Source organism: Pestalotiopsis fici (assembly GCF_000516985.1).
Source record: "Pestalotiopsis fici W106-1 unplaced genomic scaffold PFICI_Scf_9, whole genome shotgun sequence".
Taxonomy (NCBI): Eukaryota; Fungi; Ascomycota; class Sordariomycetes; order Amphisphaeriales; family Sporocadaceae; genus Pestalotiopsis; species Pestalotiopsis fici.
The window spans coordinates 1672604-1691272 of NW_006917099.1; the positions used below are offsets into that span (position 1 = coordinate 1672604).

The 18669-nt window shown below is 50.5% G+C and overlaps 5 protein-coding genes across 5 annotated transcripts; 2 read left to right on the plus strand and 3 right to left on the minus strand.

Annotated features, from left to right (window-relative positions):
• Positions 1-2610: 2610 nt before the first annotated feature.
• PFICI_11914 (uncharacterized protein) lies at positions 2611-4524 on the plus strand (the record flags this gene model as incomplete). The annotated part of the gene is made up of 1 exon (XM_007840495.1): positions 2611-4524. The coding sequence occupies one exon, from the start codon at positions 2611-2613 to the stop codon at positions 4522-4524; it is 1914 nt and encodes a 637-aa protein (XP_007838686.1).
• Positions 4525-5582: 1058 nt separating this feature from the next.
• Positions 5583-7926, minus strand: PFICI_11915 (uncharacterized protein; the record flags this gene model as incomplete). The annotated part of the gene is made up of 7 exons (XM_007840496.1): positions 5583-5733; positions 5788-6182; positions 6233-6298; positions 6350-6510; positions 6566-6978; positions 7032-7688; positions 7751-7926. The coding sequence occupies 7 exons, from the start codon at positions 7924-7926 to the stop codon at positions 5583-5585; spliced, it is 2019 nt and encodes a 672-aa protein (XP_007838687.1).
• A 1526-nt stretch (positions 7927-9452) lies between these two features.
• PFICI_11916 (uncharacterized protein) lies at positions 9453-10993 on the minus strand (the record flags this gene model as incomplete). The annotated part of the gene is made up of 3 exons (XM_007840497.1): positions 9453-9595; positions 9650-10814; positions 10874-10993. 3 exons carry the CDS (start codon positions 10991-10993, stop codon positions 9453-9455), a joined length of 1428 nt encoding a protein of 475 aa, XP_007838688.1.
• A 1159-nt stretch (positions 10994-12152) lies between these two features.
• Positions 12153-13127, plus strand: PFICI_11917 (uncharacterized protein; the record flags this gene model as incomplete). Its single annotated transcript, XM_007840498.1, has 1 exon — positions 12153-13127. One exon carries the CDS (start codon positions 12153-12155, stop codon positions 13125-13127), a length of 975 nt encoding a protein of 324 aa, XP_007838689.1.
• Positions 13128-16898: 3771 nt separating this feature from the next.
• On the minus strand, positions 16899-18050 carry PFICI_11918 (uncharacterized protein; the record flags this gene model as incomplete). Its single annotated transcript, XM_007840499.1, has 2 exons — positions 16899-17049; positions 17131-18050. 2 exons carry the CDS (start codon positions 18048-18050, stop codon positions 16899-16901), a joined length of 1071 nt encoding a protein of 356 aa, XP_007838690.1.
• Between the last annotated feature and the right edge of the window lie 619 nt (positions 18051-18669).

Here is an 18669-nt window from a genome sequence, read left to right on the forward strand (position 1 = left end):
TGGACTGGAAGCTTCCAAGCCTGCCAAAGAAGAGGACATTGAGAGTCGACTTGGCTGGCTGGCCGCCAGAGACGCTCAGCTCACCACTTGGCCGCCCCAAAGCTCAGGGCATTCATCCCCCGTTGGTCGAGAGCTCGAGTCCCTCGGCGGCCCTATAAACGAACCCGCACTGTTTCGAGAGACCCGAACCCGCGGCATTCCTGATAGTAAGAGTACAAGTTGGTCAGCAGTCACTCAATCAGACAGTCCATGTACCTATTCGATTCCGTTTCAACTCTCCTCGCGCAACATACAAACCACTAACCATACAACATGCCAGATTGACTACATTGAATGAATACCACTCTTACATGCCATGAGCTTGCCATCCATTTCAATCGAATCCACAGAAGAGACCGGGCTTTGCCTCATTCCATGAGAAACCCAAGTCAAAGCAAGGTCGTGAAATGACAGTCAGGACCTGGTGTCTCCAGTCTTATTAGAGTACTTTGCAGGCAGGCAAGTAGGTAATGTAGGTAGAGTCAGAGAGTCCTGGGGCCAGGTGGTAACTGTACGAAATAGAGATGAGCACTCGTGAACTGTGAGTTACAGCGCACATAGTACTCCGAGCCCGGCATTCGCTGGAGATGATACAGAAATACAATGATAGGCAGCAAGTAGACCGTCAAGACCGTTTCTCAGACAGAGATAATACGTGGCCCCCCAACAAACTCGGCAAGTATCTGCCTAACGCCCATCATCACTCCCTCTCTGGTAATTCGTCATCTTCATTCCGTGCCAGACACGGTCTACATACTGTCCTGGTCTGGGAAGACGCAAGCCCAGCACGCAGCAGAGCGAGGCGCTTGCCGCGACACCCCGGTCAGATCCTATGTCACCCATTCATCCCAATTCATGGTCTCGCTCTTTGCTGGCTCCATTATCGTCCCACACTAGCGAGGTACGTAGCTGGCCTACGCCCCGACTCGTCCAGGTTGCCCAGGTCCGGGCCTCCCCCCCCATGCCTCCCCCCCTTCGGGCTCTCGTTCACTCGCTCGACCGTCCATCGTCTTCTATCTTCTACTGCTTCTTCCTGTTCTGACCTTACCAATCCAACCTTTTATCTTTCATCCCGTTCGCTCCGTATTCCCATTTTCTCGCGCGATTCGCACCCCATAAGAGTACATACTACAATATACTTAGAAATCAAGCAATCGAGTCTCGCGAGAAAATAGGATCTCTTTTTTCCTCTTGTATCGTTCTTCGCCTTTTTACCTAGCAATACCTAATAATCGACAATCCCAACCCTCCTCTCTCCTTCCTCGCCTCTCGACTTTCACCGCCCTCTGCTGCGACTGCCTGCTTGCCTGCCTTTGTGACAAGAAAACCCAACACGATCACGCCTCACAAAGACAAACGAACAGCGACCCTCTTTGTTCGTAGCAAAGTAGCTTAAAGCGAAATCCTCGGGCTCTGATTCACATCCACTTCCAACTATTTACCACCAGTCTGGTGATCGAATCCTCCCATTCGACTTCGGCATTCCGTGCTCACCACGTCACGCCCACTTGACTACCGGATCCGCAAACTAAACCAGGACTCCCCACCTTGTATCTCAGCCTGTCAACAGCAGACCCTCCGTACAAGGCCCGACCTGGAAGAGTCATCCCTCCCCCAGATCTGGTTATCGTTGCCTTTGTCGAGTCAGCTAGTATTTGTTCTTCAAGTCGGCCACTGCCAGTTCCTGCATCCGTCACTCCGAAGCTCATCGCAACTCAACCTCTTCCTAACTCGACACGCCCAAACGATACCCTGGTGGTAGACCGGACCTCCCCTCGACCCGGTCACTCGACTACCACCACACATCACCACTCTCCTCCCTCTGCTTCGTTGATATCTCTCAAACGATTCGACCACAGCAGAAACAAAATAGATCTCGCTCGGATGCAGCTCTAAAACTCTAGACTAGCATCCTTGTGCTGACTATCGTGGTCCCCCCTCCCACGTTTCGTTGAAGCATCAGTTGCCTGGTAGAACTACACAATCCATCTACTACTACAACAACAATCTGCATCTACGCAACAACCACGCAATCCCGGCCAAGGTACTGCATCACCTCCACCGGACGCAGCAGCAATCAACAACAAACCAACACACTCTCTTCAGATTTTCTTTACCACAATTCCATGTCCTCATAACGAGCATTTCCTTTCACTCTTTCAAGGACTCCAGTCCACATCTTTGACGAACCTTTTCCCACCCACTCTTCTCATTTGTATCTGCAAACCAAACGACAATACCCTCGATGAGCCTCTGACTGTGAACGAATTGGAGTTATATCGTGCTTTTCATTTCCTACAACTTCGCAACCAAACTGTACATTCTGCGACCAAACTCTCAACATCTCGAATCTCCTTCGGCCTGCGCCATCGCTGTTCAACCACCTGTCACCAACAAACGTCTCTTTCGATCTAGTACACGGAAAGGAAACCAAAAAAAGTTGTTTTTTTGCTACAAAACGGTTCAATAGAGGGGCGACAGGTTGTGTAGACTTGTATCAACACTCGTGGTCTTTTGTCCGCTTTCGTCTCTCTCGACTCTTCAAAATCGTCTCTCCCCAGAGACATCGTCATGGAATGCTTGCGCAACAACTTTCAGAATGGCGTTGTACTTGGTGGGAGATATAAAACAATCTCTCCCCTCAATCATGGCTCCTTTGGCATGGTCTTCATGGCCGAGGACATTGAAACCCGGCGAAAAGTTGCAATCAAATGCATGACTAAGAAATCAGCTGCAACCAACGACTGCGGTATCGAATTTGCCGTCGACGAAAAGTCCGAGGAACTCTTCTGCCACCGCCGTGTGTCAGATCACCCCAACATTGTCAACCTGATCGACCAGTTTGAGACGGAAGCCCATGCCTACCTGGTTCTCGAATACTGCTCGCAGGGTGATCTCTACGAGGCCATCCGTACCGGTTACGGACCGTTGGAGACCGAGCACGTCCGAAGCTTCATGCTTGAGCTTGTCGATGCTGTATCCTACATGCACTCCAAGGGTATCTACCACCGAGATATCAAGCCCGAGAACATCTTCTTGTCCGAATCTGGATCCATGAAGCTGGGTGACTTTGGCTTGGCTACCACTGAGAAGTGGTCCTATGAGATGACTGTCGGAAGTGATCGTTACATGGCCCCAGAGCAATATGACTCTGCTGGTGCAGGCTACTCCCCAGCTCAGGCCGACATTTGGGCCATTGGCATCTGCCTGTTGAACATTCTGTTCTCCCGCAACCCATTCACCACTCCCACCGAGGCTGATCCTCTCTTCCTCGACTTCTCGCGAGACAAGCAGTCGCTGTTTGATGTCTTCCCCACCATGTCCATGGACACTTACGAGGTCATTGTTCAGTGCATGAACATGGATCCCGCCAAGCGATCTCTCGTTGGTGCCAAGAAGGCTCTTCGCGATGTTGTCAGCTTCACCACTCTCGAAGAGGAAGATGATGACTTCTGCGGCCTTGACCGTCAACCCATGGCCACAGCCAACCGTGAGCCTCTGCGCACTCCCTCCATCCAGAGTCCCCAGATGGACCAGGGTGCCTTCCCGTGGTCCAAGGCTCTGCAGGCCCCGATCCGTCAACTCAGTGTCATTCCCGACAACGAGAGCTATACCGAAGAGCTTTTCCCCAAGTCTGAAGACACCGTTGATTGGATGTCACAGCCTTCCATTGCTTCCGTCATGACTTCCAACTTTGGTGCTTCGATGAACTCTTTCAAGCTGAGCCAACCCCTCGACGTCCCAAGGAAACCAACCAAGGTCTCTCCCATGGCCGGTTCCCTTCCCATCTCCATGGCTCCGAAGCCCAAGGCCAACCTTGGTGCCATGTCCATGGTTTTTGGTCGCTCAAAGGACGTTGTCAGCAAGAGCTGGTCAGATATGTGGGAGGAAGATGAGGAGGAGGATGAAGCAGAACAGGCTCGTCAGCTTCAAGCGCTCAAGGAACTCAACTCTAGAACTTGGAGCCAGGACAGCAAGGAGAATGCTACGCCCCGTCCAGATGAGATGCCTCTGGAATCTGTATCTCAGGCGCCAGCGCTTGACGAGAAGCCCGCGGCTTCTGCACAGGATACGTTTAATGTCGATGGTGACTTGGCCAGTGACTTTTTCTTCCACGAGTCGGATCCCATCAACATTGTCAAGCCCATCGCCACCAACAATCATGCTGTCCACACTCCGTCCAAGCCAGACAAGTGGACCGCCCTCGGCGAACGTCGCCGAGCATATGCTGGCTCTTCACCCGAACAGAAGTCGCCTAACAACTTTGCCAAGTCGTCTCATCATCAGTACGGGTCTGCAACGAAGAAGCAGTTTGGAGTAGGAAACGGTGAGATCACCGATAATGGTTTCAACAAGTGGAACAAGGATCGCAACACACCACGCGATTGCCCTTGGAACAAGGGCCGAGACTGGACCTGGCGCAAGGATCGCCAGGACAGCCTCTTTGGGTGGGTTGGTTGGCGCCAGGCGACTCAGGCTCACTAGAACTGAGTCTCGCCTGGTCGTCTACCTCTTGTGGTTAAGCTCATCTGTCCAACTAAATAAGGGGTGCCGTCTTTCATTTCAGCCATATCTACATTTTGTGTCGAAAAGACACGGGAAAGCGTTGGAGATTGTTTTGTTTTTGGGAACACAAAACCACTATGTTGGTTTTTGGAGGATTTTGGGATTTTCTTTTTCGGCAATGGCACCCCTATGGCAACTGGTGGACTAGATCTAGCTTCAACTCGCTTTCTGTGTATTAGATAGTTCATCATCATGGATTACATCCATACTGAATACCAGAAGTTACCCACTCAACCTAGCGTCTTTGAATTGCAAAACTTGTGATGAAAATGCCATTGGAATTCCGCCCGGTGCAATACACGATTAGCAATACTTGGTATTATTCACTTGGACAGCTTACTATTGCAAATCCCCATCAAGGCAGTCTTTGTTTGCCTTGTCCTGCAATGGATACCATGCCAGGGGTCCAGTTTAATGTTGATGGTCAATGTTTCCCAAACAAAACTTTGTAGTCCATCATCTGATCTTGGTAAATGCTCTCTCATGATTGAAGCGAGGCGGAGACCCGCCTGGACGTATTGACGCGTCATGCTCAACCAAAGTCTGAAACGCAATAGTAATCCACCCTCTTTCCAACAATTCTAGATCAACAAAGTGGATTAAAAGGTAGACAGTAAAAGAATCAACTCTACAACTTGATTATTATTCCTTGCTAGAGTCAAATATTACAAGGGGTCAAATCAGTACACTCTGTGTGACAAAGAGACTCTTCTTGAAAACATTTTTGGCATTACTTGAATTGGTCATTAAATAGAAGCAATATATCTGTAAACATAAAAATGCCTGGTCATCGCTGCATGATGCAATATGCAAATTCGTAAGTGCCGCGAGAACAAGTAACCTGCCAACTCCACAAATGGTACGTAAACATGACGCAAATGCTCAGACCTCAAGAAAGGACGCACTCCAGATACTTTCGTACCACATGAATTCGTAGAGCCAAGGGAATGTTTAGCTTTGTGTCATGCTGCATTACGTTATGCTCCAATCATGCTCTTGGGCAAGAAGGCCCAAACCGTGCCAACGACCGACAGAACAAAGGACAGAGTCATGACTGTCCACATAATAAGACGCTCCTTGGCGGTGATCTCGTGAGAGTATAGCTTCAAATAGAATGCTATGGGCAGCCTGGCAAGACTGTTAGTAATGATCATTCCAATCTAACCAGTATTGAAAACTCACGTGATGCAGATGGTGAAGCAGAGAGCACTGCCCATAAATGCCATGATTGAATCGAATGCTGGGAACAAAATCGCAATCACCAGGAAAGCGAGAAGTGTCATTATACGAATAACGACCTTCATGATCCCTCTAAACATGCTCGAGCGGCCGACCAAAACCTGGTCCTCGGCTACAACCTGTTGACGGAGTCCGGCTAGAACCTCCATGGTGCTTATAATTGGCTGCGCATTGAGCGGAATCTTGGTGAGTGGAATGATGGCAATGAAGATGACGAGGAGCACATTCATAACGGCAGGATAACCAGTCGTCCTAAGAAGGTTATTCGTCACCGAGTCCCGGACTCCATCGCCAAACATGATGTAACCAACAACTGCCACGGTGGCGTCAATCATGTACTAAACATATGTGAGCATTCTTCGCGATTCGTGTTCGATTCGGTACTTACAGTGAAACTAAAGGTGATTTTGACTGCCTCATTGTATCGGCGCGGATGTCTCATATCACGATAAATCTAGCAATGATTAGCCTAGAGCGCGAGAAAGATGGTGATTTCATGACTTACATTAGGAAACACACTGTGGCCTCCCCATGGCGACATCAAGAGGCCAAACGACAATGGAAGAGTGAGCCAGTTCTCTGGGAAGATGTAGGTAGCCGCTGGCTCAATCAAGGAACCGGGACTTTCAGTCTTGATCAAGCCGTCAAGAATAAGAATCAGACAGACTGTCGCAGAGTTAATGATTCGATTTTTTTTTTTAACGATAGTGAAGAAACTTACTGCTCATGACGGAGAGAATTCCAATAAAGCTGGTAAAACTCAGAACCTTGAGTGGAGCAAATTGAAGGGGTATCAAGATCAAAGTGCAAACAATCTTCCAGCCCGTCAAGGTGAGAGCACCAGGGAAGAGCAAAATCAACGACTCGGCGAAAAGCACAATGAGAGCGACGCAAGCAGCCAACAACTCCAGAGTGAACAGCACACTCGTAATCACCCGAGCTCGATGGCCGAACGATATAAAAGCCACATCAGAGAAGGTGATGACGGTAGGATCCAGATCCATACATTTGGCGAGCAGCCGGGCAGTCCAACTCGTGACGGTAGCACCGAGGAACAGCGTAATCATGCCGCAAAGCCATCCGGCATATTTGATACCGATTGGCAGACTGAGGAGGCCCACACCGATCAAAACACTATTACAAGTCAGTCTCATCCAATGTTTTTGGAGATCGCACAAGAGACCTACTTTGTTGAGTTCACCACGGTCTGTGGTAAAGTAGACTGTCCGGCCACGGCAAGAACAATTTTTCCATCCTCTTGCTCAACCTCCTTGACCATGATAGGCGGGCGTGTCCCGTCCGGCAAATCTGCACCAGACTCTTGTTGCTGCCGCCAGAGCTCTGCCGCATGTGCGATTGAAGGGCGACTGATTTCTGATCCAACCGTGCCATAGGTTCGCTGGGAAGAATAGCTCCCAACAAGCGGCATGGCAGACAAGTGCGGCGGTATCTCGAATATCGAGTTGCTTCTCACAGAGCCAGATGGAGAAATCACCCGAGACAGTCCATTGTCAAAAGGCTTGTGCTCATTGTCGTGTGAAAAGGATCGATGGGGTCCAGCCGAACCCGAATCATCTCCATCATCTAGCACTGCATTTTCTGGTACCTCTAGCTGCCCGCGCAGCAAGGATGTTCGGGCACCCGCTTCGACATCAGTCCGTTCGTAGGAAAGTGGCTCGATGGTGTTGTGGGCAGGCTCCTGGTCGGGCGCAAACATAAAGGCCGGACGTTGCGGTATGATTTCGGGGAAAGCAGAGGCACGCTGCCAGCTTCGGGAGAACTGCCGTAGACTGTTGACTCCGCCGATACCAGCAATGGCCGCAAGTCTGTTCTGGACAGAGGATCTGGGAAGGTGGTCAGTTGGCACAGATTGTAGAATCAATATCTCGTCAGGGTCTTTGAATACCTGCGCCGGAGCTGGTTTGTCCAGTCGTGAGGACCGCGGTCCTCTCGCTCGTCCAAGAGACCTTGTTGATCCTCAAACTGGACGCTACCTCGAGGACTCGAAGACAAGCTATCATGGCGTCCTGGGGAGGAGGCCCGTTCGTACTCCTCCCATGTCGTCGCTTGTCGCGAAGTCATATCTGCCGGCTGTAGTCGGTACGGTAAAGGCAAGTCAGATGGCGGTGGTCAACTTGAAAGACCCTGCTGCAACGGCCAGCTCACGGGAAGAGACCAGCACAGAAGAATAGCCTGTCGCTGTCTTGACGACAATATACGTGCCTACTCGACGGGCGCGTACAAGAGAAATTGCTACGGCCGTGCTCGAGTCGCTCAGTAGTGTAACAGCGGGAGCAGGAAACCGACGATCAAGGAGGGGCCAAGACCAAGAGTGCGTGTGTGCAAGGTGTATATAAATCTCCTAGGAGAGGGAATCGACGAGGTTCCAAGCCCTCGACTCACGAGAAGGAGAAATAAACAACACCACCTCTTTTTTCTGCGATCCTACAACAAAAACATTGCCGAAAAGTTCCTAGAATTTCGAACATGCCCCCAGCCCGCCAGAAGCCAAAGCGTCTTGCTAGGTGAGGTGGAACCCGTTGGATGGAGCCCGGGCAGCATTTGATCGGGGGAAAAACCAGTGAAAAGTGGGTGGTGACCTTGGTTGACCTTGGCCTCTAAGCAAGGAAGCTTGGAGATACTTGCAGTTGCTCCCAGCATTGTATGGCAGATGGAGTATTCCTTAGCGGGCCGCTTATCTACAGCCCCACCATTGTTCAGTGTTCATCAGGCAATTGCTGTAGCGGGAAGCTATGGCATAGTGGGGTTGCGTCACTTAGACTAGCGTACAGGCGCCATCGATAGATTTTAGCTTTGCTCTGCTTGAAAGTTGGATCATGAGACCTGAATCCTCGTGTGATCTGTTTATATTTTTATTATTATATAAACTACGTAGATCGTCAGAATTCCAAAAGTGCCTGTTGGGACGTCTCCGTGCACTCGCAATAGAGTAAGACAGATCTACATGCCTCTAGTCAGTCTTACCGCCACATTGTTGCAGTGTAACTCCTACCAGCAACGTCTGTTCGAGAAATTTCGAACCGACTCGAATCTTTGCGGGTGATGTCACTTATCGCACGATGAACTTGATTGGGTCTTTAGCATCCCTGCGGGCTGCAGCCCAGAGGGGACGCTTCTTCCTCCCCATGCTCTCCCCGATCTCAAAACTCCATCCAGAGCGTCTAGCCATGACTAAAAATCAACCGAAGAGCCCCGATCTTATCATTGGCTTATTACGCGGCCAAATGACATGAACTGCATTGGAGATGAATAAGATGCAGACTGTTTCTGAGTTCCCATGGCATTTGTAACTCTAAAATGTCAACGGCTGCCTCAAAATAGCATCGCGGTACTTTGTACTAAAAAGCGGGATATCTTGAACGCTGCCGACATTTTGACACCCCTAGACCCCTGTAGGACTAGCTCATGTCGCTGCCGCTAAACTCCAATTGGGCGGGATCTGAGTGTGTACTCGTTCTCGAGTCGCGATCCGCGTCGAAAGCATCCAATGCTAAAAAGGTCTAGAAGACAAGAAGGCCCTCCCAAGCCTCCAAATATACCTTCCAGGACGATACTGATCAACTTTGGTCATATTTCATATCTACCGTCTATGCGAGTGGCGACAAGTCTACATTCTTGAAGAATACGTTTGTTGGATCATATTTTGCCTTGAGCTCCCTCAGTCGTGGTGCCTTGGGACCAAAGAGCCTGCCAGTCTTCATCAGAGCTCTATCTGCTGGGTTTTCGGGACCTAGATAACAAACATCAGCCAGAATCCAACATGGAGAGCTCAATTTCAACTTACTTAGGTAATTGTAGTACGTATCAGCACCACCGGTCTCGGCGTCGTGTTTTCCGAATTTGTCCTTGAATACCTTGGTCGTTTGCACGACAATGTCGCGAACGGCGCCATCCCGCTCAGCAGTGTCCCAAGACATAATGGTAACGGCATTGTATTTCTTCTCGCGGCCATTGAAGCTCGTCTTGTCGAGCTGGCCGTACTCGTTGACCTTGTCGAGAGGAATCATCTCTAGGGCAAACATACTGGTCCTGACCTCCTCATTGCCAGGCTTTTCGAGACCAGCAAAGTACTGCTCGGCGGCTTCACTCATGACTGAAAAGTCAAGGGGGCACTGAAAGTTGGCTCCCCCAAACATGTATCGGCGCCCAGGAGCTGCCATTGGGTCGCTCATGGTGTTGGCCTTTGGGTAGGGGATCTGGGCCGTCGTATCCATGAGCCTGGGCTGGAGATCCCGAAGTGGCTTGTAGAACTTTTCTCCGTCCTCCTCGGTGCCGTTGTAGAAGACGCTGGCTCCGCACAGTCGAGCACCACTGCGCGGGTCGGCGGTGACAATAAGCATAAACCACTGGTCGCCGTCGGTCGTCTTGTCATATGTGTTTACAAAGTCCACCACGTGCGGGAAGAGCTCAAACGGCCAAAGCATGACGCCACCCCAAACTTTACCTTGCGGAAACGCCTTTGATGTGAACGAGGTCACGACACCAAAGTTGGAGCCCGCGCCCCGGAGGGCCCAGAAGAGGTCTGCGTTTTCCGTCTCCGAGGCTGTAACAATCTCTCCGCTGGCAAGGACTACCTCGCAACTCACGAGACAGTCGACTGACATGCCATGTCGTCCGGTCAGCATTCCGTATCCGCCGCCGAGGACGAGTCCGCCGACACCCGTGTGGCTCACCGTTCCACCGACGGTTGCTAGTCCGTGCTCCCAGAGCGCATTGTCCACGTCTGCCCAGGTGCATCCGCCGCCATAGGTTGCAGTCTGGGCCGAGGCATCCACGGAGACGGAGCGCATGTGGGCTAGATCGAGAATGAGAGCTTCCGGAGTCGGAGCTGCAGACTCTCCCGAAGGGTTGTGCCCGCCTCCGCAAACTCGCAGCGGGATAGAATGCTTTGTCGCGAACCTAACTATAGCCGACGCCTCGGCCGCGCTCTTTGGCCGTGCGACAGCTGCCTGTGAGATTTGTTTAGCTTTTCTTCTTCTTGCTACGCTTCTGTAAGCATACGACATACCGCTGGCTTAATACACGTGGCACTCCATCGCTTGAGACTATCATCGTAACCAGCGTCGCCGGGTAGGAGAAGATCGCCTTCCCGCAGCGATGTGCGCAGTTCTTCAAAGTTGGGGGCCATTTTCTTTAGGTCTCTCACACCTCGAGGTTCTGTTGGAAAGGAAATCGTGCAAATGGGAGTTTCATTCGCCAAAGCATCCGCGTTCTCCGAGCTTTTATTATACAGCACACCACACCACTTGATGTGCAGGCAAGAGTAACTCCGCTATCTCACTTGGCCAATGAAACACCAAGGCGTGTATCACTGTGGCACGGTGGTGCCACTAATATGCTCCATTGGTCCTGCAAGGTCGGTTGCGTACCGCTTCTGCCCTACCTCGTGTTCCGATTCCGACATGGTTATTTGCTTGACTGTCTGAGGATCAATTGTTAGAGTCAATCAGTTCTGATCCGCCTACCATGGTCCGGTCCAAGGCTAACTAGTGCACGGAGGTAAGGTTCATCTCAAAATATGACCTGACTAAGACTAAGACTAAGACTATAGCCGATCCAGGTCTCACCACAGTTCATGTGTTTTTACATTACCTATGGTCCCAACTTTGGTTCTCCTTTGGATTCTTTCTTAGTCAAGCAAGACCTGAGCATCAACCAGGTACCGATGCAGGGTCTTGAAGCTATCACGACAGTTTACTCGACCAAAAGGTACCAGTGCGAGGAATGCGCTTGTTGCAAGTATTGGTTCCACCATTTCCACTAATTGTACGCAATAGCATCGACTATAAATACTTAGTCGTTGACCTGCCGTCCAGGTAGCGGCATTGTTCGTCGATCAAGGCGGATCTGAACGCGGCATTGACAAACACCAAATTTTTGAAAAGTCGAGCAAGGACTTTTGACAGCTCCAACCAAGCCAGTTTGCCAGCCTTTTTTTCTTGCAGTCAGCGCTTTGTCAACTTTTTCGATAAACGCTCATGCATTCCGCGTATAAGGTGGAGAATTGATACAAAATGATAGGTGGTTGATGCTGCAGTTCCCTCTTTCAATGCCGATCTGCGGACGGTGTGGTTTTCAGTCATCTGCGGGGTTTGGGAATCTGTCTGTGAGTACGTACTCGAGTGTGCGTTGCGTCCCTCAGCAGTAGGATGCACCCATCATGAACGCCAATGAGCTATATGCTGCAAGTCCAAAGATTGATGATTTGTGTGAAATCTTTGGATATTTCCATTCTGCGACGGGCAAAGACCAGCGAATCGGTGGCCTATACTATTGTGAAATCCAGCATGATCGACATCAAGATCAAGGCAGCCGCCGTGCACGCTGCGCCAGTCTACATGGACAAGAAGAAGACGCTCGAAAAAGTCGTCAAGCTCATCGCTAGGGCAGCTGGTGAAGACACACAACTCTTAGCCTTTCCCGAGGTCTTTGTGCCGGGCTATCCTTACTTTATCAATGCCTACGCACCAAACGCGAGTACGGTCGCAGCATACGCGGCAGAGAGTGTCGTGGTCGCTGAGGATTTGCATGATGTACAAGCTGCGTGCGCGAGACACAAGATCACCGTCGTATTGGGTGTGTCGGAGCGCATGCAGGGCGGACACACGCTATTCAACTCGGTCGTGACCATTGACGCCGACGGGACTATCCTAGGCGTCCACCGAAAGATGCAGCCAACGTTTGCCGAGCGCTTCATCTGGGGTCAGGGCTCGGGGTTCACGCTCAAGACGTACCAAACGGCGGCCGGCTACCGTGTCGGTGGTTTGGCCTGCTGGGAACATACCATGAATAATGCCCGCCAGGCCCTCATTGACCAAGGCCAGCACGTCCACGTTGCGTGTTGGCCGGCCCTGGAGACCATGGCGGGCTTCGAGGGCGTCGCCAATGTCCAGATCGAGGCATTGATGAAGAGCCATGCACTCTCGGGCCAGACTTTTGTATTGTGTGCCAGTAATTTCGTCGATGACACCTGTCTCGAGTGGATGGAGGAGAAATTGGGTCCTCAGGACAATGTCAAGGCCGGGGGCGGATGGACCGCCATTATACATCCGTTTTGCTCGGTGCTTGCCGGGCCGCAGACAGGCTGCGAGGACAAGTTGGTCACGGCCGAGATTCAATTGAAGGATTTGGATCTCGTGAAAATGTGGGTTGATGCGACGGGGCATTACAGTCGGCCAGAGGTGTTTAAACTGCAGGTAGACAAGTCCCCTCGGTGGAGAGACGATCAAGATATCGTGGGCCCAATCCCGTATTCCGAGTAAACCCAAGCTGGTAGGTTTTGAACGGCGCTGCCATAATTCTCGTTTGAGTAAGAAGGTTGTTCTCGCAATTGCTTTTATGTTACAAGGCATGAAATTGTCGGTCAAGCACGATTTATCAAGGAACTGATGATATACTCCGGTTATCAGCCGTGGGCTGCAGCTGGATGTGCTACATCAGCCATCTGCAAAGTTTCTCATCCTTGGCTTCATGTGTTTTCTGCGGAGTCTTCTCAAATGAAATCCTTGTGTATTGTCGTCTCCTTCTTTGTAGAGTATAAAACATGGTACCCGTTGCTAGATGAAATGTATTGCAAGAAATAAAAAGTTCCTGAACGCCGGAACAACAGCCACAGAGATGCATGGCACATGCTGCCATCTGAAACAAGTATGGTCCAATAACTTACCCAACAAGAGATTATAGCCAAAGAAACATCCTCATAGTATACAAAGCAAAGAAAGGTTCAAGGGTGAAAAAAGAAAGTCCGATGCGTTCAGAGTGGTATGGCTGTGACATGACTGCACATTGCTTAGCTGCAGGTCTGGTTCACGGAGGGATTGGCGAGGAAATACACGAGCCCCTAACAGCAAAAAATATTGCTTCGAGGACAGAGCCCTGGGCTACGATCTTGGCGAATGAGTCAAACGAAAGTATGCATCTCCATCTCTTCACCAGAATACTCCAAGTCTTCAGATTGACGACCGACAAAGTCTCGGACCGCTCCTAAGGTGGGTTCATGTCTGAAGCGAATATGAGATGCACGAGGCGATGTTGGGTAGTGACTCGGAAGATCTTGATTGTGAGAGTTGTGATCACGGGTGGAGGATTGAGCATGAACAGGCAAGCGGTATTGGCCTCCGTCGTCTGGATTGCTGTCTCGTCTGTGCGGCATTGCTCGAGGCCAAGAGAATCGAGCAGCTTCGGCTGCAGTACCGCCAAGGTTCCGATGTCGTTGTCGCTGTCGTGCTAGTCTATGGCGATTCATCCTCAAAGGACTTTGGGCCGACTCTGGCTGTCCTGCTCCGAGCGCTTGTGCCGACCTGTAAAAGCGTAATGTCGAAAAGATCGTGGTGCGAAACGTGGAAGAGCAGGCTCAACCCTGAGAGGAAGGTAGAGTGCCCTCCGAAGACGTCGATGCCCTCTTCTTTCACCTAATCTATAGGTGCGAAACGCAAAGTAAACCATTGGGATAGCTAGTAAGCCAGCAATAATACCGACAACAAGATTGATGTAGACAATTGGGCTTTTCGAATCCGGATCGGAATCCGAGTTCATTTGCGGCGCCTGAGGCGTAGCAGTGGGTAATAAGCTTGAAGAGAGAGCTGCTGCTGCTGAGCTCAAAGAGGGAGCTGCTGAGGAGCTTGTGTCGGTCGCAATGCTCACGTACATTGTTCTGGCTGTCCACACAGGACGGCAAAAATGAAGTTCACCAACACAAGATTAAAACAATTTCGAGAACATGCTATCCGTGGAAATCGGGTCCAGATTATAAATTCAGCACTCTGCGATACATGGCGGGGTGCAATGTTGATCCAGACTTGGTTGGCACAGCAACAGTCCGCCCACCACCCACTTGCAAGTCGTGAGCATTGCGCATTATCCGTCATATTGGTCGGCGGCATCTAATCTAGAACTTGAAAAGGGAGGTTGGGAGGTTGGGAGGTAAGTAAAGGTGGTGGCTTAGCGTCCGCAACCAATGACAATGGAGGGGTCGCAGGAAGATAGATCCAGATCGGGATCGACCCCGCTGCCAGTACTGAAGGCCTTGCAAAGGTGTGTAGCAGCAACATGCTTTCCGTACTTGTCCTCATCTTATGAACCTGATCCAAGCCAAGTCCACGGCATGAGATATTGAACGACGTGTCCCTTATAGATCGACCACCCAGTGCGTGCTCCTTTGACCAAGCAACAATTTTGTTCTCTGATCCCTCATCAAATTCGAAGTGTCGTGGTGATCTGATGCGACCTAGGAGAGTTTGATTGTAAGCATCCTCGACATTCCCCCAATATGCAGACGTATCAGACTCTGGCCTACGAGGCACAAAGACGCTCCGCAAGTAAGCAGGGATCCGACAAGTAGAAACATCCAAACCGACATGTTGAACGATGTGCTGACCATGATGTTTATCTCCTAGGGTACGATGATGCTGAGATAACGCATGAGTTGCTGTTGCGTCTGACAACCCTATCAGTTACATTGCGCTTGCAAGCTACTCTTGTCTCTTGTCCTTCATTACGGGTAGTAGAAGAATGGTGAGGACCGTCGTGGAAGTGGTTCACCTGCAAGGACCTGATCATGGCCCGTTGCTTCCACGAGCTTGAACATCGAGTTCTGCAGTTCCACGTTGATAATAACGATACCAATGCGATCCGGATCCTGATTACGCCCATTGGCAAATTCCTGGACCGAGTCATAGCTCTTCATGTCGACGAGCCAGATCTCTGTCCTGGCATATTGGTACGCTGCCCGTGGACACTTGGCGGCTGTGTCGCTCTTGTTCTGAGATCGCAGATTGGACCGCCACGGTCAAGGTCGTTGCGATTCCGCGGAACTTGAAGGCAGCTAGTAAATGGATATAAATCACATGCGATCACTTGATCTGCTAATCGGAAGATGAAGTAGTAAAGAAAGGGAATTGCTCAAGGATGAAGCGCATGGTATCATTCTTGCTGAGGAGACAGTCTGGGGAGCGCCCTTGGGAAATATACTCATCATCCAGACAGGATGCGACAATGGAGATGCGACCCCAGATGCCCAGAAACAATACGGAAGGGACCAAATATTGTTCTCAGCTCATGGCGAGCGAGTGCCTGACAAGGGGGGAAAAGAGAAAGGAACACTTGTGCCATCCTCCTCGAGCTGTACTTGCCAGAGAGGAACTTTTATTGCTCGATGGGATGGACAAGTCAGTTATAAGCTCAAGGGCCACCACAGTGGTTTCACTTTATCTGTGCGCGTCGTCCAAGATGCCCGCGAGCTACTTGCGTATCGGTCATCGAAAACATGCGTGTTTGACTTGGCTCGAGGCACAGGTAAATAGATCTCTGTGGTAGGTTAGACAGACGAACAAAGAAGGGATGTTGGGTATTGACGAACAAGTCTAGATTCGATCTGAGTAGGGTTATAGATCAAAGCTGACGGAAAGAGGTCGGAAATTGAATAAAGTTGAGAAACGTTTGGATGAGGGGGACGACATTGAAATAGCTGGACGCGACCGTGTCTGTTGCTATTGTGGCAACGGGATCAAAGCTTGGACCAACTGGTTGTAGCTGCTGAAGTTGGGGATTGCCTATTGTAGTATGTAATGTAGCACCACAGAGTCCTCGGTGGCGTACCCCGGTACCTATACAGGGATTACGGGGGACATTGACTGTGTAGTGGCAGTATCGATACCTACCTAATGTACCTAGGTACATTAGCTAGCTGTCTTTGTACTAAAGATTTACATACTAATATGTATGCTAATTGACAAAACATGGAATTCAACTTCCCGACTGCACAACTTTCCTAATCTCTGAGATGGGTTCTATCTATAAAAAAAAAAAAAGAAAAAAGAAAAAGAAGCTTAACTAATCCTCACGATCCAAGCTACAAGATAAGCCGCAAAACTGAGCATTCGACGCGCTGCAGCTCTTCATACAGTCCGTCGCTTAACACTCGCGACGCGTATTGACGGAACCCGAGCACAACAAAGGTAAAGAACCTGGGCAGATATCAGATGAGCACGCAAAGTATTTCCAGACATGATCAAGGTGTATGAGGAAATATTTATTCATGACACCATGGCACTAGTACCTGTGACAGTATCTTTGACACCTTTCAGTATCTCATGTGCACCCCAAGCATCAAACTCCAACATGGTTTCTGTCCACAATTGCTTACGAGCCGCCTCGCCATTGGGCGTGTACACAAAAGCAGCGAACCTTTTCTTGATTAGCACGAGCCGACTGAGGAATCTACGCGACGACAAAAGTTGCTCTCATCATGAGCAGCAAGGTACTCACGCAGCAATGTTCCAGTCCGCCACATAACTACCATGCGACTCGACCCCCTTGGAAATCACAGCATCGATATAAGTGGACGCACCCACTGGTAGTGAACGTCCCAACAAGGTCTTCATGCCATAGAAGAAGGCGGCAATAGGCAGCGGCGCGCTCGCACCGCCCTGTAGGTTCGTATCCTTGACCAGGCCCGGGTCCACGAGGTTGACCACAACGTCACGGGCCTCGACGCGGCGTGCCAGGTCGAGAACGAACAAGTGCCCCAGCAGCTTGGTCACGGCGTACCGCGTTACTGGGTTCCATGAATGCCGGCTGTCGTCTAGGTGGGACAGGATGCCCGCGCCCGCCAGCGACCAGGTGATTTCGGCGCCACGTGCCGTTCCGGAGCTGACAATGGTCAGACGCCCGGGCGCGTCGGGCGGGGACTTTGTCTTGAGAACCGGCAGGAGGAGGATTGCGAGGAGCATGGTGGAAAGGTAGTTGACCTGGAGCAATTTCTCGTGCCTAGTTTCCGAGACCGTTTCGAAATGGAGCGCCTGGACGCCCGCATTAAGGATGGCAATGTCGAGGCGGTTCATTTCTCGGTCGATCCGGAGAGCAAAGTCTTGCACCGACCTGTAAGATTCCATTTCGAGATGCCAGACCTGGATGTCCGCCTCGGGAAACTGAGTTCGGAATTCAGCTGCTACTCTTTCACCCTTGTCAGTCGATCGCACGGCAATGATGAGTCTTGATAGGCCCAGGGATAAGAGTTGGCGGGAAGCCTCGAGTCCAAGGCCACTGCTGGCGCCGGTCATGAGGGCGATTTTGCCTGCTAGATTGGTCTCTTTAGACGGCCATTGGGGCGAGGCCTGGAACTGCGATCGAAGAAAACGAAAGAAGGGACTCTCGGTAGGTGGACCCAAGGTCCAGGATAGTGACATGATGGAAGCTAAGGAGCAATACGTGGTCGAGACGTTCAAGATGCTCTTGGGAACGATGAAAAATCAAACAAAAGACTGAGAGAGGTCAGGTATTGCCCAGAAGAAACAGGAGCTATATAAACAAGTCAACCTGACAAGTCATTCTGACATGAAGGACACCAAGACCCATGGAACTATATACCAGAACTCAAAGTACGAGACTCGAGCAATATCTAGATCCTGGCGCTTTTCTAAAAACGACTATATCAGTGCCCACGAATAAGATGCCATCGCCATCATACTGGATAAGTGGAAGGAATAAGCACAGCGGCCGCTAAACCATAAACGGGATATAATCTAGTCTTGGCAGCCTAACCAGGTACGCGTCTACGTACATGAATCATATGACAGTTTGAGCAAAATCCCCGTCTCACTTTTACTTTTCTTATCCAAAGATCCAGCGTGTCTGGGCGGAACTTTGGCATAGGGGGTGGTAGCGTCGCCATTGTCCCGAAAAATAATCGAAATTGGTCCATATACCCAGCAACGACCAGCTGGCCTTGAGCATGGGAAATCCATGTCGTGAAAAGACACAAGCTCGATGCCTCGACGAGAAGAAACAAAGAAAGATCTCCAATGG